General features: G+C 38.5%; 3 protein-coding genes across 3 annotated transcripts; 1 reads left to right on the top strand and 2 right to left on the bottom strand.

Moving 5' to 3' along the window:
* Positions 1-6,512: 6,512 nt before the first annotated feature.
* Positions 6,513-7,055, bottom strand: LOC120419146 (uncharacterized). Its single transcript, XM_039581784.1, has 2 exons — positions 6,807-7,055; positions 6,513-6,749 (listed from the first exon to the last, which is right to left on the bottom strand). The coding sequence occupies exons 1-2, from the start codon at positions 7,010-7,012 to the stop codon at positions 6,542-6,544; spliced, it is 414 nt and encodes a 137-aa protein (XP_039437718.1). The 5' UTR covers positions 7,013-7,055; the 3' UTR covers positions 6,513-6,541.
* A 7,891-nt stretch (positions 7,056-14,946) lies between these two features.
* On the top strand, positions 14,947-15,918 carry LOC120419083 (antigen 5 like allergen Cul n 1-like). The gene has a single exon (XM_039581670.2). It carries the CDS (start codon positions 14,968-14,970, stop codon positions 15,739-15,741), a length of 774 nt encoding a protein of 257 aa, XP_039437604.1. The 5' UTR covers positions 14,947-14,967; the 3' UTR covers positions 15,742-15,918.
* A 2,706-nt stretch (positions 15,919-18,624) lies between these two features.
* Positions 18,625-19,554, bottom strand: LOC120419038 (antigen 5 like allergen Cul n 1). The gene is made up of 2 exons (XM_039581605.2): positions 19,234-19,554; positions 18,625-19,172 (listed from the first exon to the last, which is right to left on the bottom strand). Exons 1-2 carry the CDS (start codon positions 19,519-19,521, stop codon positions 18,696-18,698), a joined length of 765 nt encoding a protein of 254 aa, XP_039437539.1. The 5' UTR covers positions 19,522-19,554; the 3' UTR covers positions 18,625-18,695.
* Positions 19,555-23,046: the final 3,492 nt, after the last annotated feature.

The following is a 23,046-nucleotide window of genomic DNA, read 5'->3' as shown; positions in this document are numbered from 1 at the left end:
ACTTGAGTTAAGAACGCCATTTTGTGCGGCTCACAATGCCTCACCTTTTGACCTTCACAGATCCCCAAAATTCGATTTCAATCCTGAGATTTTCAACGAAATCCTAAAAAACTCCGTGCATTTTTGTCACTTTACATATGAAAGTAGTTTCAATCTTGTCGTGCTATCTTGCAACTCCCTGAAAATTGATGTAAGTGCGACAACTGGCCAAAGGGATTTCAGGTCAGAACGCGTTTGACGCACGTACAAATTAGGCTACCGTAAACATTTGTAATTATACACAGAAAAAAAAAGTTGAATTTTGGAATGTTGAAAATTTGGTAGGTTGAATATTACCTCTTATTTTGAGTAATATTACACAAAAAATGTGTAAAAATGTGAACCTGATGAATATTCATCAAAAACTGATGAAAATTCATCATTTTCTGGGGTAAAATTAATCATTTTTTTTGCCATCATTTTTTTTTCTGTGTAACTCGGGACTCCAGCAACCAACTTCAACCAACTTCGGGACAATGCACATAATGGTCAGCCTAACAAAACGTGTTTGTTATTGTTTACATTGCGTGCTCTAGTTTTCTTTATTCAAGGTTTTCGCGTTTTTCTCGGAACGTCGAAATGGCGGGTGCAACAAGATAGCACGACGACGTCGATTTGTTACAAATGGACACATTTCGAGCCGAACATTTCAATTCGACGTTGTCGTGCTATCTTGTCGCACGTCGCTTTTTGACGTTCCGAGAAAAACGCGTTTTAATGTTTGACCTTGAATAAACAAAAACGAAAGCACGCAATGTACACACGTGTTGTTTGGTTTACCGTTCTGTGCATTGTTCCGAAGTTTGGTTGCCGGAGTCCCGAGTTATAATTACAAATGTTTACGGTAGTCGGGCATGTACGTGTGGTAAATGCTTTCTGACTGGAAATCCTTTTGGCCAGTTGTCACACTTACAACTACTTTCAGGGTGTCAAGCTCAAGGGTGTGAAGGTCAAAAGGTGAGGAATTGAAAGCTGTACAACATGACGTTCGTAGCTCAATTTTGCCCGAAATGCACGTGTGACAGGATAGCACAACAGCGATGACTTGCAATATCTTGTTCGAGAAAATGTGTACCTTTAACTTCCCTTTTTCATTTTGTTCTACTTTTGTTCTATTCCAACACCCTCAAAGACAGGTGTGACCAAAGTATGGCCCGCGGGCCAAACGTGACCCGCGAGGTGTTTATTGTGGCCCGTGGACTCATTTGGAAAGAACATGTAAAATGGCTCTTTGACCCATCTTTAAGTGATTTTATAATTCTTTAATGTTTTTTTTTTTGAGAAACGTTTTAATTTTTCAGTTAATACAGAAGTAATGGATTATTCAAGCTTTGATCTCGATTATACGAAACAAATTTGTTGTTGAAAAACCTATCTTATTGTGATAGAGATTGTAATTTAGCCTAAATTTTCACATGAGGCTAATAGGAACAGCAGTTTTAACCATGTTAGAGCACAATATTTTGATTTTTCTTGTTGGTTTCGGATAGAACAGAGGCAATCTTATGAGTACTTACATTCACATTTTGCGTTTAGTAACAGACGTTTTCAGCGATGTGTACATGTACATCCATTTCCAAATTTAAAACCTTTAAGTGCTCTAAACACTGCTGTCCCTATTCAGACTGTATTCTCGATTCACCCCAGATGACGGTTTTTCATATCAATTTGAAAGTAATAGCGCACCGTTTTCTTATGTGCTGGGCCTTACAGTTATTTTGCACTTAGAAACCTTTCACCTCGGGATTTGTACTCATGATATTTGGGTTATTTGACATTTGGAATCTAATTGGCTAATATCTGATTAAGGCAGACCAAATAGGACCATTAGCATTAGCATTAGCATTAGCATTTGGAGGACGCCCCACCACCGGAAGGCTCCACAACGCTTATCCCACTGTTTGGTGTGGTTGTGTTAGACCCTCATCCGGAATAATAATCCAACACGGGAGATACCATGTTTTCATCTTTTGATGAGTGTGTAATACAGCCCAGGGCATAAGGGGGTCCACGCCGGGTCCAAGCTATCCTCGGGGAAATGACGGAATGTTAGTAAACACCTATCTAAAGTGCGCAGGGACCCCTACGTCACCTTAGTGGTATAGATGTTTGTAGGGAGGTTTTGGACTCAATGTTAGTAGGAGAGGTAGAACCCTAGGATATACCCCGAAAGGTATTGCGGGCGAGTCAAGTAGATTTAGTTTTTTGATTATTAAACTTATACAGATGATTGTACAGTATAAAAGATGCATGATTTATATATATTCGATTTAAAGCCACGGCAGATACAACGCGACGAAGCCGTGCATGATTAAATTGTCTGTAGTAATACTAAAACAACCATTTCCTCAGGTAAAAACAATGCCGATTAAACACAGTTTTAACATGTCTGCTGTTAAACTCATGCTATCGACTGTAAGAGTAAAGCGATGTTTATATATTTTTCTATAACTTATCATGTGTTTAAGCGGAATTCGAGGTTAAAAGTAATTTAACGCATAATTAAAATCTTGAATTTAAACTCTTACAGCGATGCAGAGTGAACATCAATTATTTATTTATTCATTTGTTTTATTTGAATGTAAGAATTAGAAGTTAATATTAACGACCGATTCAAAAAGCATACTTAGTTAATGTTTAAACTTTTATGTGTAATGTGATTAATCGGCATATTCAATATTATTGAAATAAATACTATAATAATGGAAAGTCCTCACCAAGTTTATCATCTTAGGCATCCGTTGGAATTGTTTTGTCCACTGCAACGACTTGAGACACCTATGTTTGTCTCACTTAGTCTCTTTCGAAAAAATGGCAGCACTGATCACTTTGACCAAACACGCATCCATCTTGACAGCAGCGGCATTTTCCTTCTCTTTCATTTCATCTACATCTGTCATCGGTGTCGTCACCAATACCAGTGCAGTTAGAGGGCGGCAGCCGTAACGGTAATCCCAATCTCGATAGAAAATTTTTTTCACCAATTTCACCACCACTTCAGAAAAAAGCGATTCAGAAGAAATTTTAAGAAACTAAGCTTAGCTAACAACACTGCCACCTCTTCAAGTTTACACCACTTTCCTTCAAAGCACACAACTCGAAAGGCCATCTCTTTCACACTCATGTTGTTGCTCCGCTCATTCATTTGCTCAGCTGGCTCAGCGGTCCGCGATGACGATGACGAATCGCTAGCGTCATCAACTCTCCCCAAGCCGGCATGAGAGGCTCGGTGCGATGACATCCGATGATAGCCGACTGCACTCACGAATTTCTTTTCCTCTCCGTTCGCTAACACACTAACACGCGAAAACTCGCCATGGCCATCCTTCTCTTTTCCTCCAGTGGCCAACAAGACAACATCACACCAATACACTACTGCCTGGCCTTGTATTCGTGTGATTTTTTCACCAAGCTGAAGATTTTTTCTCCGGCGCAACCGACGCAATGCGAACAATGGCCGACACCAATCACACAACTCAAATAAAATGATAATTTTCTAATAAAACCGAGAAAATTTCCAGATTTTAAAGGCAACACACATCACACAACACTTTCTGGACAATCCTGAATACTTTTTAGGTAAATCGCACGCCTAATACAACCGATATTCGAGTCTATAAAAGTACTCGCTCCAGAGCGAACCGCACCGCACGACGTCTCGTACCGAACTCCTAAGGCAGACCAAATAGGACCAAAACAAAAAAAAAAATGGAAGAACAATTGTTGAAAAATACAAGAAAAATACTTTCGCAATGATTTTTTGCAGCCTGTTTATGAATTAAACTACACAGTTTGTCAAAGATTGTGTTTCACGTTTTAATTTTCTTTAGAATAATAATTAAAATTTTAATGAATATACTGCCCCTGATCGCATAAATGTCCCATATGCACTTCATCGATTTCGAGTTATTGATGCAGTTTGGTTCCAAATCGTGTGCTCTTTCAAAAGAGCCTATAACATCCAGTACTTTGTTCTAGAAATCAGGAGAAAATCCAGTTTTTTCGCGAAAACTTAATACGTAGCCACAGAGTAAGACAGAGTCACTACTGCCATTTGATTTTTGGTTCCACTTTGTGGTACATCGCAGGTACATCGCACGCCTGCTACCAGCAAACCTTATGGAGCCAAAAAATAAAATGACATTTCTTCGGACTGCTCGCTCTGTGTTACTCTGTGACGTAGCCTTATGTATGGGACAAACTTTAAATGCGTTTTTCTCAGCTTGCTGTTTTTGCATATGGGACATTTATGCGAACATGGGCAGTATACCCTTTTTCAATTTGAATTGATTAAGCTTTTTTGAACGAAACTGTTGAAAAAATGTATTTTTTTTGTATTTAATATTTGAATGCTGAAAATGTACAAAAAATCATTTAATTACAAAAAAAGCTAATAATTGTTTTTTAAGTTTTATAAATTGTAATGACGTAATTTTATTTCATTCAAATAAACAATTTGTAACATTTGGCTTTCAAGCTCATGTGAGCTTCAAATTTGGCCCGCTATTTAAAAACATTGGGCACCCCTGTCTCAAAGACAATTGAGTACTTTTGTTAATTTGATTTGGTTAACCGCGGTGGATTTTCTTGAAACAATTCGAACTGTCAAAAATCCACCAAAGGATCTACCGGTGGATACTTTTCTACCACAGTTTTTTTTGTGATCAATGTGGTATAGCTTGCTTTGATGGATTTTTGACAGTTCGAATTATTTCAAGAAAATCCACCGCGGTTAACCGCAATCAAATTAACAAAAGTACTTTGATTTTCTTTTTTGAAAATAAATTCAATAGCAATTTTATATTTGGGCAATTTTTCAATTCAGCGATTCCACGTCAAACCCGCTGGATTCAAATCAATACTGCACAAATTTGGCATTTAATAATAAGTTCCTATTAAAAATAGCCCTTTTAATGTTTGGGGTGGTTCTGTGTAAAATATGGTGGTCCAAAAAGGGGACTTATTGAACACAAAGAGACGAGTTGTTCCTTTTAATTCCGCCATATATTATAATATCTTTACAGATACGTATATCGTCTACTACTTTCAGACTTCATAAGTGTTCTGTTCTCGACTAGTCGCTGAAAATGTCTGTTACTAAACGCAAAATTTGAATGTAGGTACTCATAAGATTGCCTCGTAGTTAAATGGGATAATTTTCAAAAAAAATCAAATTATTCGCTCTACAGCATTGCCTTGGCGTTCTCGATTGCGAGATTCCTACTCGAAACTAGGTGTCCGAAGGCTTGATTGTTGAGGCAATTGCAATCCTCTTTTTACACCTTAGTTTCCATCCACTCCGGGATTCGAACTGACGACCTTTGGATTGTGAGTCCAACTGCCTACCAGCGACTCCACCGAGGCAGGACCCAGGGAGACGACTCCTACACCTGGACTGAGCTAACGACCTAACCTTTTTAGGTTAGTCCGGGGCCAACATTTACTTCCCGTCCGACGGAAGGCGTGATCGGACAAATCTCGTCTCGAAAAATGTCACCGGGACCTTCTGGGATCGAACCCAGGCCGACTGGGTGAGAGGCAATCACGCTTACCCCTACACCACGGATCCCGGCATAATTTTAAAATGTTCAAATCAGGCTTGAATATAGATTTCTTTTGTGCCTTGAACAACCCTTTAAAAATTGGAATATTACTTTGTATTTTGATTTTTGTTATTTTTATTTTGCAATTCAAAATTCAAAATTTTCAAACCAACACAATACCGTTTAAATTGAGAAAATTCTATAAAATATTCCCAAAGCAAGTATGGTACTTCTGTCACTTCTGACAAAAGACGCAAAACTAGTCTGAAACGCCCAAGTAACAAAAAGTTTCAGGATTTCTACAAGAGCTATAAGAGCTCTTGTAGAACTTCTGAAACTTTTTGCCATTTGGACGTTTTTTTTTTTGCTTGAAAATCGCGAAAATGCTGTTTCTTTTGTCAGGAGCAAGACAGCACCTAAGGCATGTAGATTAGATAAGGTAATGCGGGGTTTCGAGCTGTCAAAAAATTGTTTGCACAAAAACCGGATTTTATTTATGAAGAATTTCAGAAAATGGAAAATTTGACCATTTTTAAGGGCAAATTTCACCGGATTTTTTCTCTGCAGGGTTGTTTAACATGCGAAACAAAACCCAAACACACATTTAACTGCATTTTATTTTTTGAAAAATATGTTCTATCTGGGTTTTATTCTATCTATATGGCGTCATCCATAAAGTATGTCACGCTCTAGGGGGGGAGGGGGGGTCTGAGCAAGTGTGACATTGCATGTTATAAGTATAGGAAAAGCGTGACAAAGGGGGGGAGGGGGGGTAAATTTTGGCTGATTTTAGCGTGACGTACTTTATGGATGAAGCCAATGTGGATTCATTCAAACTGATCAGCTTTCTTTTGCAAAGTGGCGAACTAAAGTTGATTCAGCCGTTCCGGAGATGATATTTCTTTCGCAAAATCGTATAAAAACGAATAATTATTTAATAAATTATTTTTATTTCGCCCTTAGCTAGCCGAGCTCCCTCCCGCTGCCGGTGCTGCTCCCTCCTTGAGTGGCGTTAACCGGCCATGCTTCTTCATCTGGTCCAGCACGCCGGCAAAGTTGGTGGTTTTCTTCTTGGCCGATCCTTTGGGGCCACTATTCTGCGTTCGAACGCGCATCTGCGGCAGCGGACCATCGTCCATGAAGTCAAACTCCTTGTTTTTGGTGGGACTAAAATGAATTAAATTAAAGCTTAATCGCTTGTCTAATGACGGTACTCAAACTCACGTTTCCTTCTCGACCACTTCGGTGGTCTTGGGTCCGTCATCTTTCGGAACCGGTGACGGTGGCCGCCGGCCGGGGCATTTCCAGTTCAGTTCCAGTGGGTAGGTGCCATTCTCGAGCGCTACGTACGCGTTCTCCAGCTCTTCCGGCGATGGGATCAGATCGTCCAGCTCGCAGCACTGCATGGACCAGTTGTCATCATCGGCCATGGTTTCGGATTGTTTGGCGAAAATATGCACGGATTCAGATCAGGCCGCTATGCAGCGACTGTTTGTAAACAAATCTTTGGGGATGTGAAGTTGAGAAAAAAATAAAAGGGAGCGTGAATCTCACAAACTCTCTCTCACTTGGTAACTCTTGGTAACCTTTGGTAACAGGAGAATAAAGATGGAAAGATTACTTGTATTCAATGTTGTATACAAGTAGCTATAATTTGTGTAGACATCTACATTTCAAAGATTGTATTTATTACAATTCGATGGTCAGAATTTTTAAAATAAGGCAGCGAATAACCTAAAAATCTGGAGTTTTTTTTTAAAAGGTCCAATAAACCAAATTTTTAGTTTTTGCTTTTTGGGTGTTTTTTCATACCCCTGACTCAAGGCGGTTTCAACAACACCCAAAAAGCAAAAACTGAAAATTTGGTTTCTTGGACCTCTTCAAAAAAAAAAAAAAACTCCAGAAATCAAAAATTTTGCGTTACGCTAAAAGAACGCTCTCTAACTACTAGCTTTTTTCAAGCTGTTTATAAATTAATTTGAGGTAGCTGAAAAAATACACATTTCAGTATCATGTGCTGTTAGTCTGAAAAAAGATGTAAATAAATAGGCATATTACGCTATTTATCACTTTTGCAATTAAAAGACAAAAATATATTTATTTTCATACTAATTTAAGATACACGGGCATCAACTGGAGTTTTTGAAAGAAAATACCGTAAATAACAAAATTTTTGTGCATTGCAGATGAATAATCGGATGGTAGCAATAAATCTGTTATTTTGTGTTTTAATTTCATATCACTGGGAAGTGGCGAACAAAACGTACTTCACATTGACACATAATCACAGTAAATTGCCGCGAATCTATTCTGTGAATTAAACTCACGCATTGTTAACCATCGTTAGGCGTTTGCGAATTGACTTTTTCACACGTGACGATTAGCATGCAAATGGCCAGTAATTAGTGAGTTACTTATTGTGTGGAGTGATACACCCTATTGCGGTGTAAGTGAGCGCACTCCATTGGATCGAGTCGAATAGGCCCCTCGTACGATTGGCATGACGCAACCATGCACTGACAAAGCATGGACGCAGCCACATGAATGGTTCGGTGACAGCTGGCAATGCAAGCCCAGCTCGCGTCCTCTTCCCTCGTGTGACGCTCGGCCAGATCGGTTGTGAGTCCGCACCGATTCCCCCGGCGTGCGATTTCCCGAGTGGAATTGTCGATCCACACATTGGCGACCGTGACGGAGTTGAAATTTTATTTTCAACCTCAAAGAACCGTCGGGAAATCGCCTGCCGACGTGGTTTTGGTGCAGATTTGTTTGTTTGTTTTGGTGCTGTTGGTTGAAAAAAATATATTTTTTTTCTGTTTTTATGGAGGAAGGATAGGAGTGGAGCAAAGGCGCGAGCGTAAGGTCTATTTGACCGAGTTGTCCGAAGCGGTGTTGCTGAGGATTTAAAAAATGGTTTTGTTGTGAAAAAGGCTTGTTCGGTGGGTGAGTAAAGTGAAACTGAGTTTGACAGAACGGAATTTGATTGAATCGCGTTGGGCACGGAGGTCAGATGGGCCTGCCGTGGGAAATAGCCTGGAAGGCCGCGATTAGAGGAACATTTTGTCGCGTTGGGCACGGTGGGTCAGATGAGCCCGCCGTGGTAAATAGCCTGGAAGGCCGCGATTGTTCCAAGAAAAAAGAGTCGCGTTGGGCACGGAGGTCAGATGGGCCTGCCGTGGGAAATAGCCTGGAAGGCCGCGATTGGAGGAACATTTTGTCGCGTTGGGCACGGTGGGTCATATGAGCCCGCCGTGGTAAATAGCCTGGAAGGCCGCGATTGTTCCAAGAAAAAAGAGTCGCGTTGGGCACGGAGGTCAGATGGGCCTGCCGTGGGAAATAGCCTGGAAGGCCGCGATTGAAGGAACATTTTGTCGCGTTGGGCACGGTGGGTCAGATTGGCCCGCCGTGGTAAATAGCCTGGAAGGCCGCGATTGTTCCAAGAAAAAAGAGTCGCGTTGGGCACGGAGGTCAGATGGGCCTGCCGTGGGAAATAGCCTGGAAGGCCGCGATTGGAGGAACATTTTGTCGCGTTGGGCACGGTGGGTCAGATTGGCTCGCCGTGGTAAATAGCCTGGAAGGCCGCGATTGTTCCAAGAAAAAAGAGTCGCGTTGGGCACGGAGGTCAGATGGGCCTGCCGTGGGAAATAGCCTGGAAGGCCGCGATTGGAGGAACATTTTGTCGCGTTGGGCACGGTGGGTCAGATTGGCCCGCCGTGGTAAATAGCCTGGAAGGCCGCGATTGTTCCAAGAAAAAAGAGTCGCGTTGGGCACGGAGGTCAGATGGGCCTGCCGTGGGAAATAGCCTGGAAGGCCGCGATTAGAGGAACATTTTGTCGCGTTGGGCACGGTGGGTCAGATGAGCCCGCCGTGGTAAATAGCCTGGAAGGCCGCGATTGTTCCAAGAAAAAAGAGTCGCGTTGGGCACGGAGGTCAGATGGGTCTGCCGTGGGAAATAGCCTGGAAGGCCGCGATTGGAGGAACATTTTGTCGCGTTGGGCACGGTGGGTCAGATGGGCCTGCCGTGGTAAATAGCCTGGAAGGCCGCGATTGAAGGAACATTTTGTCGCGTTGGGCACGGTGGGTCAGATTGGCCCGCCGTGGAAAATAGCCTGGAAGGCCGCGATTGTTCCAAGGGAAAATGAATCGCGTTGGGCACGGAGGTCAGATGGGCCTGCCGTGGTAAATAGCCTGGAAGGCCGCGATTGAAGGAACATTTTGTCGCGTTGGGCACGGTGGGTCAGATTGGCCCGCCGTGGTAAATAGCCTGGAAGGCCGCGATTGTTCCAAGAAAAAAGAGTCGCGTTGGGCACGGAGGTCAGATGGGCCTGCCGTGGGAAATAGCCTGGAAGGCCGCGATTGGAGGAACATTTTGTCGCGTTGGGCACGGTGGGTCAGATTGGCCCGCCGTGGAAAATAGCCTGGAAGGCCGCGATTGTTCCGAGAAAAAAATGAATCGCGTTGGGCACGGAGGTCAGATAGGCCTGCCGTGGTAAATAGCCTGGAAGGCCGCGATTGGAGGAACACCCGTTGTAAATAACCTGGAAGGCCGCGTTTGGTCCAATGAAAACATGGCACAAATCCTGCGATTGGCGTTACTGAAATCGCTAGAGGTGTGTTAGGTCAGTTGGTCCAGCCGTAGTTTAGAAAATGGTGGTTCAGACTGACTCTCTGTGGTTGAATAGTTTTAAACATGCAAAAGGCGAGAGGTGTAGCTGTAGGTTATTGAGATTGCTTTGGGAAGTGGTTAAAATATAGTCACGAAGGCTCTCGTAATGAATTTTGTGACAAAGCTGTGGACAGATGACGATGCTACGCATAATGATTTGTTTAAGGTGAATTTGAGTTAATCAAAAAGATGCAAGGAATATTGAAAAGTTTTAATGATTTTAGGGATTTCTGTATGTCAGTAAATAAAGAAAGTAGAAAATAAGACTTGAATAATTTGGTAGTGAACTGTGAGCAACTACAAAACTTAATTACAATAAAGTAGGTTGTTATGGGCCAGAATGGTTTACAGAAACCAAGATAGAAAAGAGAGAGAGAGATAGATAGATAGATGAATAGATAGAGAGAGACAGGTAGCTAGATAAATAGATAGATAGATAGATAGAAAGGGAGATAGATAGATAGATAGATAAAAAGAGAGAGAGAGGTAGAGCTAGAGAGAGAGAGGTAGAGCTAGAGAGAGAGAGAGAGAAAGAGAGAGAGAGAGAGGGCTAGAGAGAGAATCATGATCAGTTCGGTGCGTTAAGTGGTATGCCTGTTAGAAATTCTAACGTAACCTTCTTTTCTTTGATCAATAGAGTTATCTACGTGCGTATGTATTGCGTGTACGTACACGAAAAAAAGTGAGGTTAAATTTTGTACCCGCCAGCAAAACAAATGGTGTGCTAGTGTGTGTTAGATCGGGCTTAGATAGCTCTATGTTGGCGATGGATCCAAAAGTTACTGGGAATTTGTTTTTTTTGGTTTTATTGAAAACTTTTGCAGATTGCATAGGAATGCCGTTATGTAGTTGTAGTATTTATTTCATAGTTCAATTGTTTCAACAATATTTTTTTATGGAGAAGAGGAGAGATGTGTGGAGTGATACACCCTATTGCGGTGTAAGTGAGCGCACTCCATTGGATCGAGTCGAATAGGCCCCTCGTACGATTGGCATGACGCAACCATGCACTGACAAAGCATGGACGCAGCCACATGAATGGTTCGGTGACAGCTGGCAATGCAAGCCCAGCTCGCGTCCTCTTCCCTCGTGTGACGCTCGGCCAGATCGGTTGTGAGTCCGCACCGATTCCCCCGGCGTGCGATTTCCCGAGTGGAATTGTCGATCCACACACTTATCCGATTCGTTGATGAATGTACGCAAAGCATCGACTCGATATAGATCTTCAATGTGAGCTTGATTTACATATCGAGCAATATTTGCTGTTTTGCTTTGCTCTCAATTGTAGGTTTAATGCTAAGTGCTAGGTTATTGTAATATGCTGTAAAAAAGATTGGCAACACGATTTTTTAAAACAAAAATCAACTTCGACTTATAAATTGTTCATGACTGAGTTAACTTTTAGTTTTTTCAAATTTTTTTTTTTGCAAACTGCAGCGCAAAAGATGCATTTTTTGTCTGCGGAAAATATATAATAAAAATTATTAGGGTTGTTTTTTGTTTTTTGTTTTTTTGTTTTTTTGTTTTTTGTTTCTATTTTCTTCAAAAAAGTCCCAACCATAACCAAAAACTTTTCCGAAGACACTAAATCGATCAGAAAATCCATCTCAAGATACGGATAATTGAATATTCACATGCCCATTTTTATATCACCAGCCCTCAAAATTGTATTTAGCCTTGTATGGAAAAACTTTTTTTTTTTTTTTTTGTTTTTTGTTTTTTGTTTTTTTGTTTTTTGTTTTTTGTTTTTTGTTTTTTGTTTTTTGTTTTTTGTTTTTTGTTTTTTGTTTTTTGTTTTTTGTTTTTTGTTTTTTGTTTTTTGTTTTTTGTTTTTTGTTTTTTGTTTTTTGTTTTTTGTTTTTTGTTTTTTGTTTTTTGTTTTTTGTTTTTTGTTTTTTGTTTTTTGTTTTTGGTTTTTTGTTTTTTGTTTTTTGTTTTTTGTTTTTTGTTTTTTGTTTTTTGTTTTTTGTTTTTTGTTTTTTGTTTTTTGTTTTTTGTTTTTTGTTTTTTGTTTTTTGTTTTTTGTTTTTTGTTTTTTGTTTTTTGTTTTTTGTTTTTTGTTTTTTGTTTTTTGTTTTTTGTTTTTTGTTTTTTGTTTTTTGTTTTTTGTTTTTTGTTTTTTGTTTTTTGTTTTTTGTTTTTTGTTTTTTGTTTTTTGTTTTTTGTTTTTTTGTTTTTTGTTTTTTGTTTTTTGTTTTTTGTTTTTTGTTTTTTGTTTTTTGTTTTTTGTTTTTTGTTTTTTGTTTTTTGTTTTTTGTTTTTTGTTTTTTGTTTTTTGTTTTTTGTTTTTTGTTTTTTGTTTTTTGTTTTTTGTTTTTTGTTTTTTGTTTTTTGTTTTTTGTTTTTTGTTTTTTGTTTTTTGTTTTTTGTTTTTTGTTTTTTGTTTTTTGTTATTTTTGTGTTTTGTTTTTTGTTTTTTGTTTTTGGTTTTTTGAACTTTAAACTATTTTTCGAATCTTTTTTGAGGGCATAAAAATTTACATTTTTATCTATTAAAACACAATAATACTGAAGACATTTGGATGTACCATTGCCGAGATATAGCAGTTTAAGGGGTTACATACATGTAGAAAATCACAAAATTTCATATTACAGAAAATGTATTAAATCCACTTAAAAGATGATTTTCAATCACTCCTGAAAGTTTCATGAAGATTTTTCATGATATAACTGAGTTAGAGACGATTTAAGTTCAAAATTTTGCCATGCGCAAAGCCAACTGTCTAACTTTCTGAGCGTTTTTCTCTAAACTCCAAGTTGATTTACGGGTGCCACGATATCTCGAGATGGGATGGACCAAATTGGCTGAAATTTTGGGTGCAGACTCCCAAGACATATCCTGTGTGCATGACGAAGCCCGATTTTGAAATTTTGAATTTTCAAAAAACAAAAAAATCAAAAAAATGACGATTTTTTATATGAAAAACAGAAAAATATTTTTATCTTTTTTTAAAAAAACTTTTTAAAAATCGGGCTCCGTCATGCACACGGGACCAGTTTAACGAGTCTCACCAAAATTTTGAGCCGATTTGGTCGAAGCAATGTTGAGATATCGTGGCACCCGTTTTTTGAAACTGCCAACTTCAAATAGCTATATCTCGGCAATGATACAACCAAATGTCTTCAAATTTGTTTTGTTAATAGTTGAAAAAGTATATTTTAATGTCCTTAAAACAGATTTTGGAAAAGTTTAAGTTCGTGCTCAAACCAACCTCTGACATTTTTGCCGATTTACATGTATGTAACCCCTTAAGTAAGCAGTTTCAAAATACGGGTGCCACGATATCTCAACACTGCCTTGACCAAATTGGCTCAAAATTTTGGTGAAGATTCGTTAAGCCGGTCTTGTATGCATGACGAAGGCCGATCTTCAAAAACTTAATTTAAAAAAAAAGATAAAAATATTTCTTTATTTTTCATTAAAAAAAATCGACAGTTTTTGATTTTTGTATTTTTTAAAATAGCTGAATTTCAAAATCGGGCTTCGTCATGCACACGATATATGTCTTGAGAGTCTTCACCCCAAATTTCAGCCAATTTGGTTCATCCAATCTCGAGATATCGTGGTACCCGTAAATCAACTCGGTTTTTAGAGAAAAACGTTCATAAAGTTTGACAGTTAGCTTTGTGCATGGCAAAATTTTGAACTTAAATCGTCTCTTATTCAGTTCAGTCACGAAATATCTTCATGAAACTTTCAGGAGTTATTGAAAATCACCTTTTTAGTGAATTCAGTGAATTTTCTGTAATATGAAATTTTGTGATTTTCTACATGTATGTAACCCCTTAAGTAATTAAAGTCGCTTCTATGTGTAATAACCCAAGTAACATTTTTTGTTGCGGATCCTTAAATGCAACTATTTTGTAACTCCCAAAATGTGCTATCACAACATAGTTAGAACACTTGTGGTGCCCTAAAAAGCGCACGAAAATTTTGTGTTGGCAACATTTGGCCGTTTGTTTCAACTTTGTTACGACGAAGTTTCAGAAACAATTTGTTTGTCAAAATATGTCGGTAAAGTAGTTCGTTGTGTTGTCATAATGTTGCCATTATGTTGTCGTTTAGTTTGCGCGAAACAAAAAAAAATCTATTTGAACAAAAAAAACTAAAGTACCCCTGTCGGGATTCTGGACTGGTACCTTCAGATCTTCACACCTTGCCTCTACCACTGAGCCACGGATGAATTGATGAAGGGGCAAATGGTTGGGCTGAACTGTATCTAAGGATTTTTGATTTCAATATTATTCTTAGCACACAAATCGGGCTAAGTCCCATGTTGCAACAATGGAACCAATAAGTTTTCAATATGTTTCGATTACAAAACGAAATGGATTGTTGCAAAGTTGTTTTCAATTCGAAACGTTTGCAACATTGCAACGTATTGTTGCTAAAATGTCATTTTTATGTTTCTACAGCAAAACAAAACAAAAACTGGACTTAGTCAAATTTATCATGTTGCCAAATGCTACTTGGGAAACGGTAAATCATGATCAATCGAATTCCCAAGCCGTCAATCTTTGATCCAATTATTGATGGCGCTAGAAGCTTGAGGGCAATACCAAATTCAATGCCCCATTAAACACCATTCAGGTGGAGATCATTATGGAACTACGAAAAAATAATTAGTTCAATTAATTCGCCTTTATCAGAGATTTCAAATTCGCAATATAAAACGGGAGTTCTGGACCACGACCAATCATTCTCAACTCCCTACCAAGATGACCGCGAAGTTCGAGCTGCTTCTGCTGGCGCTGTTCGGTTCCGTCGCCCTGGTGTTCTGCCAGGAGGACTACTGCAATCCGGACCTGTGCGAGTCCGGGGTGACCCACATCGGTTGCAACGCCAAGAACGAACTGTCGTCCGAGTGCGTCGAGGCGTCCAAGTTTACGTTCGACGACAAGCTGAAGAAGGTGCTGCTGGACGAGCACAACAACTACCGGAACCAGGTGGCCAAGAAGGAGCTCAAGTGGCTGCCGAGGGCGTCCAACATGGTGCGAATGGATTGGGACGACGATCTGGCCTACCTGGCCGAGCTGAACGTCAACAAGTGCGAGTTCGAGCACGACAAGTGCCACAACACCAAGAAGTACCCGGATTCCGGCCAGAACATCGCCATGTACGGAAGCAGTGAGGACACCGTCGACGCGGAGGCAACGCTGAAGAAGCTGGTTCAGGAGTGGTGGGACGAGCGTCACTTCGCCGGTCCCAAGCTGATCAAGAAGTTGTACATGAAGGAGAAGGCACTGCACTTTACGATGCTGGTCCGGTCGAACGCAAGTCGGGTGGGTTGTGCCATGATCAAGTACAAGAAGGGGGACAACACGTGGGTTCAGCTGGTGTGCAACTACTCGTACACGAACATGATCGGGACGCCGGTGTACGGGCACGGACAGGCCTGTTCGGGGTGCACGGCCGGTTGCGATACGGAGTTTGACGGGCTGTGCGTTAAGGATGAGCCGGTGGATGTTGGGGCGGCTGCGTCAGCGGCTTAGGATTGGTTTGAACGGGACAAGAAAGCAAAAAAAAAGCAAAGGTGAAATTTGTTAAAAAAAAAAACTCTTAATGGCTCTTTTTCAAATCTTGCACAAATATGTTTCATTGTATCATTCCTTCTGTAAATAAATCTTCATTCTCTTGGAAAAATAAATCTTTCAATGTTATAGAATCAATTACATGAACTTTATTGTTTGACACCCCCTTTACACGGAATCCACAAACACACTACCAAACGTTTGTTTTGATAGTGTTCGTGAGCGCCGTGTAAAAAGTGACAGTTCGTCTTTTTCAACCAACGGGGTGGACAATTCTCTCAGATTTCGGTCATTTGATTTTTTTGTATTTTTTTAATCCGGCTGATGTTGTTATTTTGGTGCCTTCGGTATGCCCAAAGAAACCATTTTGCATCATTAGTTTGTCCATATAATTTTCCATACAAATTTGGCAGCTGTCCATACAAAAATGATACATGAAAATTCTAAAATCTGTATCTTTTGAAGGATTTTTTTATCGATTTGGTGTCTTCGGCAAAGTTGTAGGTATGGATAAGGACTACACTGAAAAAAATGATACCCGGCAAAAAAAAAAAAGATTTTTAATATCACTTTTTGTCACTAAAACTTGATTTGCATAAAACATACTACAGTCGACTCTCTGGCAGTCAATCTCCTCGATATCAATAATCCTCCATCTATCGATGAATTCTTCAGTCTCTTCAATCTGCATACTTCAATTATCTTCATTCCTCGATATTTTCCCTGGCTTGAAGGATCTCTTCCTCGACGGCCCCTTGTTTTCTGTTTGCTTTAAAAATCTCTTCCCGTTGTCAATAATTTTACTTTCTCATGGCTTGCATAGACATTTTTCTTGGCAAAAAGAAGCTTTGAAGGGTGTTTGACATTAGTTTGTTTTTGTTTGATGGACGTTGCCATGTCTCTCTCCCTTAGCTGGGTATCAAGAAAAAAATATTTTCAATCGAGTCTTCATTTTGCATCGTTCTGTAAACTGATGATTCTCTTCCTCGACGGTCCCTTGGATATTGACAACCAGAGAGTCGACTGTATGTATTTTTATTTTTTTTAATCTTCTGTTATGATTTAGAGGACATCAAATGCCAACTTTTTAGAAATTTCCAGAATAGGCTAAAAATCTTTGACCGAGTTATGAATTATTGAATCATTACTGATAAAAATAAAAATTGAAATATTGGTCGCCAATTTTTTTTAGATTCAATTTCGATGTAAAATCAAATTTACAATCAAAAAGTACTTTAGTGAAATTTTGATAAAGTTTTATTTTTTTAAATTCGTACCCATGTTAGCCCACCTTAAAAAAATTAAAAGCTGAGAAAATTCTCTAAATTTTGCTTTTTTGAACTTTGTTGATACGTCCCATAGTTGCTGAGATATTGCCATGCAAAGATTTAAAAACAGGAAAAATGACGTTTTCAAAGTCTCCCCGATCAGACGGTAATAACTAAATTCATGTCATTTCAATAACAAATACTGTTAAAATAACAGAAATTGTTATGGAATATTCTTGCAAAATCCATTTTAGCATAAGAGTTTAATAACAGTTTATGTTATCATAACAAAATTTGTTATTGGTCTGATATTGATTGAAAGCTAAAACAACTTGAGAATAACATTTTTTGTTATGGAATAATACCTCCAACTGTTATTGGGATGATCGGATTAGTTGTTAAAATAACAAAAAAGAATAACAAAGATTTGTTCGAAGAATAACTATAAATGTTATTAGTCTGTTATTACAATAACAATCCAATAACAAAAAAATCATAACGGCGAATAACAAAACTTGTTATAAATAACAAAAAATGTTATTGGCCTAGTATTTTCAAATATCAAAAAATGTTATTCCCACGTTATTTCCGTCTGCTCGGGTCACCCAAACAACCCATCATTTTCTAATGTCGATATCTCAGCAACTAATGGTCCGATTTTCAATGTTAAAATATGAAACATTCGTTAAAATTTTCTGAACTCCGAAAACAATATTTTCAAAATTTTTAAATTAAGACTAACATTTCAAAAGGGCGTTATAATGAATGTTTGGTTCAAAAAAGCAAAATATAGAGAATTTTCTCAACTTTTCAAAAATATTTATCAGAATTTTCCAATAAAATTGCCTGAGAGACATTGAAGATTGGACATCTGGTTGCTGAAATTCGTGAATAAAGGAAAAAGAAACAAGACAATTGATTTTTTTCAAGTCTCATCCAAACATTCAAACATTTTCTAATGATTCTGGTCCAAATTTCAATGTTAAAAAACGAAACTTTGGAGAAATTTTATGATCTTTTCGGAAAAAAATATTTTGAAAATGTTGGAATCAAGACAAACATTTAAAATTACCGTCATATAGAATGTTTGGCCCTCAAAAATAACTCCAAACTCTTTATTCCGAAGCCTTGATTAGGATTACCCGAAGGTTTCTTAGGAACTGCTCACAATCAATTTTTACATAAAATTTGAGTTCTGCGATCTTATTTAAGTCAAATTTTAGTGGCTGTTACATTACCAAACGCATTTGTTAAATATTCATCAAAGCCATCTTGGATTGAAAATTTATAAACTACTTTAGAGCATTTTTGCGGATCTTAGCTCAACAACCCAAAACAAGACAATGAAAACTTTTTTTTGTTTGATTATCCGAAATATCATTATTCTAAGTGATTTTGATTGTGATTGGATGATGTAAACAATTTGAATATGAATCTTAAAAAAGATTAAGTTCAAAAAATCAAAATAAATTTAAGACTTTTCGATTTGGTTACCACTTTTTTTTTAAATGTCTCTGTTGTTCTTAAAGAATTTCAGGGCAGTTTGATCATCGAAACTACAAGAATCAATACAACATTTGTCGAAAAATTCCCACCACCTCATTTATTTCCAGCTGTGAAAACTGCTGCTCATTCTCAACTTCTCCTTCAAGCTCCCACATCCACCGGTTCGTCCTTGTTGCACATCCCGTCGTACGTGGCGTCACATCCGGTCTTGCACTGCGAGCACGGCTCTCCCGCCGTATAAACCGGCGTCCCAATCATGTTCGTGTACGAGTAGTTGCAGACCAGCTGAACCCACAGCCACTCCCCGGACCGGTACTTGACCATGCCACATCCAACCCGGCTCGCGTTCGACCGGACCAGCATCGTAAAGTGCAGTGCCTTCTCCTTGTCGAACAGCTTCTTCATCAGCTTCGGCGTGGCAAAGTGACGCTCGTCCCACCACTCCTGGACGAGCGTCTTCAGCGTCGACTCCACGTCGATGTCGTCCCCGCTGGTGCCCCACGAGGCGATGTTCTGGCCGGAATCCGGGTACTTCTTGGTGTTGTGGCACTTGTCGTGCTCGAACAGGCACTTGTTGGCGTTCAGCTCGGCCAGGTAGGCCAGGTCGTCGTCCCAGTCCTGGAATTTGAAAACTGTAGTATCTGAGAGAACCTTTTGAAAAACAGATTGAAGAACTCACCATCGTGACCATGTTGGCGGCCTTCGGCAGCCAGTCCAGTTCGCCCTTCGCCACCTGGTTCCGGTATTTGTTGTGCTCTTCCAGCAGAATCTTCTTCAGCTTGTCATCGAAGGTGTACTTTTTCGCGTCCACGCAATCCGACGACAGCTCGTTCGTGGCTCCACAGCCAATGTTGGACACTCCGGATTCGCACAAGTCCGGGTTGCAGTAGTCCTCCTGTGGACGGACCACCGCCGCCAGGAAGCTAAACAGGACGAACAATACTTGAACTTTACGGTTGATCGACATCTTGGACCGGTACTGGTTGGAACAACCTGATTTTAGTTTCGAACTATTGCTCCTTTTATACCTGACAAAGGATCTTGATGTTGGGCACCAATGATCCATAAAGTACCCTGAACTGATTTAATGACATTTAATTACATCTTTGATAAAGTTGGCAAATTATAGAGAACCGTGTGAGCAACTTCCAGTAAGGTACACCTGGTGCTCATCTCGTATCGATTTAACTGCAATTATGAAGAAAAAAATTAACAGTATTGTTCATGTTCTACATTTATACTTAGTTTTCGACTCAGAAAAAGCATCGGAAGAGCACGCGTGCCGAACGTGTTCTTTTGAGATTCAAATGCAACAGGGACGTGGCGTTACATCGTGCTGCCATCTGGTTTTTTAAGTGCAAGAGTGGAAAAGTGCTGAGTCATCGTCTAAAAATAGACGGCGTCCTTTCTCGCCCAGCCAAATGAAGTCGATAAAGTAGTCGGTTTCGATGAGAAAAAATAAATAAAATAAAATATTGAAATAACAAGCCAAAGTTTCAACATTTGCATGGAAAACGTGTTCTCTGTATCTGTATCTCTGTAACCAGAGGTCCAATCTTCAATGTCTCTTAGACAATTTTATAGCAAATTTTCTGAAATTTTCAAAGAAATTTTTTTTTTGAATGGTCACTCATGGTCACTATTTTAAAAAATCGAAAAACTGCAAATATTTCGCTAAAATCAAACTTTCGGTGGCTATATCTTGAAAACGGAGCCCTTTATCAAAAAATCTGTAAAGTGCTTTTCGATTGCAAATTCAATTTTACATAAAAAAAAATTAGGTCAAATTTTGTTTTGTATGAAATTTTGTTTTTTTTTTCGAAAATCACTATTTAAAAAAAAAAATCATAACTCGGCGGCAGATTTTTGATTATACTTTTCTATGGCTCAAATGTTGCGGATTTTGGTCCCCTAAAACATATAAAAAAATCTCGAAAATCAAAAAAAAAAAAACGTATTTTGAGAAATTGAGTTTTTGTGAAAAAAAAGTTAATAAAAAAATCGGCAAATTTTTTTTCCGTGTACCTATTTTTTTCTCAATAGTCCTCAACAATACCTACAACTTTGCCCAAGACACCAAATTGATCAAAATATTCACTCAAAAGTTACAGCTGTTTGAATATTTACGTACCATTTTTGTATGGACAGCTGCCAAAATTGTATGGAGACTTGTATGGGTGAACCAATGACACAAAATAGCTTCTTTGGTCATAGGGAAGGCCCCCACAAAGTTTGAGCCAAATCAAAAAATACAAATTAAATCCATTTCCGGTTTTGGTAGAGAATTGCTCACATGCTAAAAAAGGTTCTAAGCTCAGGGGAATGCATTTTAAATTGATTTCTGCTGATTGAAGTTCAATTTCCATTGAGATTTTGAAGTTTTTGAAAAAATATTTTTTTGCCCCCTTATTTTTCGGGCCAACATTGTAGGGGGGGGGGGGGGGACAAGAACTTTAAATAAAATTTGTGCCAGCCTAAAACAACATAAAATAAGGATTCCCAACATCTGGAACAGTGTTTCCCAACCGGTGAGGAATTCCTGCCTGTGGGCAAGGAGGTACTTTTTTCAGCCTCAAAGCTCACAATCTGGGTGATGAATAGAGAGAATGCGTAACGTGATTTTCGAATGATCCCACTTTGTTTACATCTACAAAGTCGGAGGCTGTTCAAGCACCAGCATGACTTTTTTCGTACTGGTAAATGCTGCATATAATCAGTGGCATGTGTGTTATTTTGTCTAATTTTTAACAGTTTTTGCTGGAAATTTGTGTGTGTTTTCAAGTTTCGATCGGTTAGAAGAGGTTTTTCTTTTTTACGGTTGACGAAGAGCTGCGGCTAGAGTGCCATTCTGAGATGTCGCAAATTAATTCTCTGGCTGATTTTGGAATCCTACAGCTCTTCCTGGCCCAGCGAAAAAACATTGCTGATTCTAGCGAAGCTGATCCAACAAACAGAAAAGAGTTTCACTAAACCAGTAGGTTTTCAAAAGGAATCAAACAATTAAGAACGCTTCTGGATAGAAACAACCGCATCGACTCCATAAACAGCTTCATTCATAATTATAAAAAATGACGATCTCGCCTTTGACTTAAAAGCCACAAATTTTTCATTCCTGCAAAAAAAAAAACAATTTTTAATAATCGAAAACAATACTTTCTACTTTTGGCGAACAGTAAATTGGTTCAACTTTGACAGTTCAAAATTGAGGCCGTTTTGCGAACCACTATTCAGCTCCCAGCTCACAATATATTTGAATATAAGTGAAATTCATTTTTAAGATACAACAGCAATTTTTATTTCTTTAGATTAGGGGAAAGTGGGGCAAGACGACCATATGGGGCAAGAGGAACAATCGCTCGTACGATCGTTTTTCTTGAAATTTGCAATATTTTCAATATGAGGAATTGTTACTAGCAATGCAATTAGTTAATTCTACTACTACATATCTACAAAAATGACGTAAACGCCACGGGACACAAGATTGAGTGGATTTTTTTTTTAAATCCTTCGTTTTCTTATAACATTTGAAAAGCCCAAAATGAGACTTAGGGTTCACTTTTAAGTTCATTTTAAAAAAATACTTTTTATCCTAGATCAGTAGTATCCCTACCAATGATTTGCACCTATTATAAAGTAAGATTTGTCATTGGGTTATTTTTGTTGAGAGCTTTTGAAAAGCTTTATTCAGGTGGGGCAATACCATATGGATTTTAAGTATAGAAAAAAAAACACGAATTGCTATAACAATATATTTTACTGGGAAATAAATACATAAAAGTACTTAAAAATTGATAAACAATTGTTGAAATGAATTGTCCCTACAAAATATAGTTATATTATGAAAATTTACTATTTATCATCTAAGTAATACTTTATTTTCGCAAAAACGATCAAATTTTAAATAAAATAATATTATTTAATCTAAAAATGAAAGAAACGTTTTAAATACATTCTAATCTGATGTATCTAAGTGATAACAGTTCAATTGTTAGCAAATTAACATGTTGTTTCATGCATTGTTCCTCTTGCCCCAACGGGTTGTTCTACTTGCCCCACTAGTTGAGTAGAACGTACGGAAAATCAGTTTTTTCAAAATCATTTTTTTGCATTAAAAACAGGATTTTTTAAAACTTGTTTTATCAAAGTCTTAGTCAAGACCTGAAATAAGATGATTATCAAAAAATCCGACTGATTTATTTACGTTTTTAATGGGTTTTAACGAGCTTTTCCTTAGCTTGTTACACTTGCCCCACCTTCCCCTAATCCCTTCCTTAATCTTCTCATTGAAAAGTGCCGGCGACAAAATTGGGCGAAAAGTTCACCGCCCGGAGATCGCGAGTTGGCGCGAGCGAATGAACACCGCGAAAAAAGATTCGGGGGTGCATTGGGGTTAAATGATCATTTCGTCATTCGGTTTAATTAAAAAATAATTATTTTTTCGTAAATATCGCTATTTTAGTGCGATGTAATTAATTTTTACAGTAAATTAGGC

Source organism: Culex pipiens, chromosome 3 (assembly GCF_016801865.2).
Source record: "Culex pipiens pallens isolate TS chromosome 3, TS_CPP_V2, whole genome shotgun sequence".
NCBI classification, from domain to species: Eukaryota; Metazoa; Arthropoda; class Insecta; order Diptera; family Culicidae; genus Culex; species Culex pipiens.
This window is presented reverse-complemented; position numbering and strand designations above follow the sequence as displayed.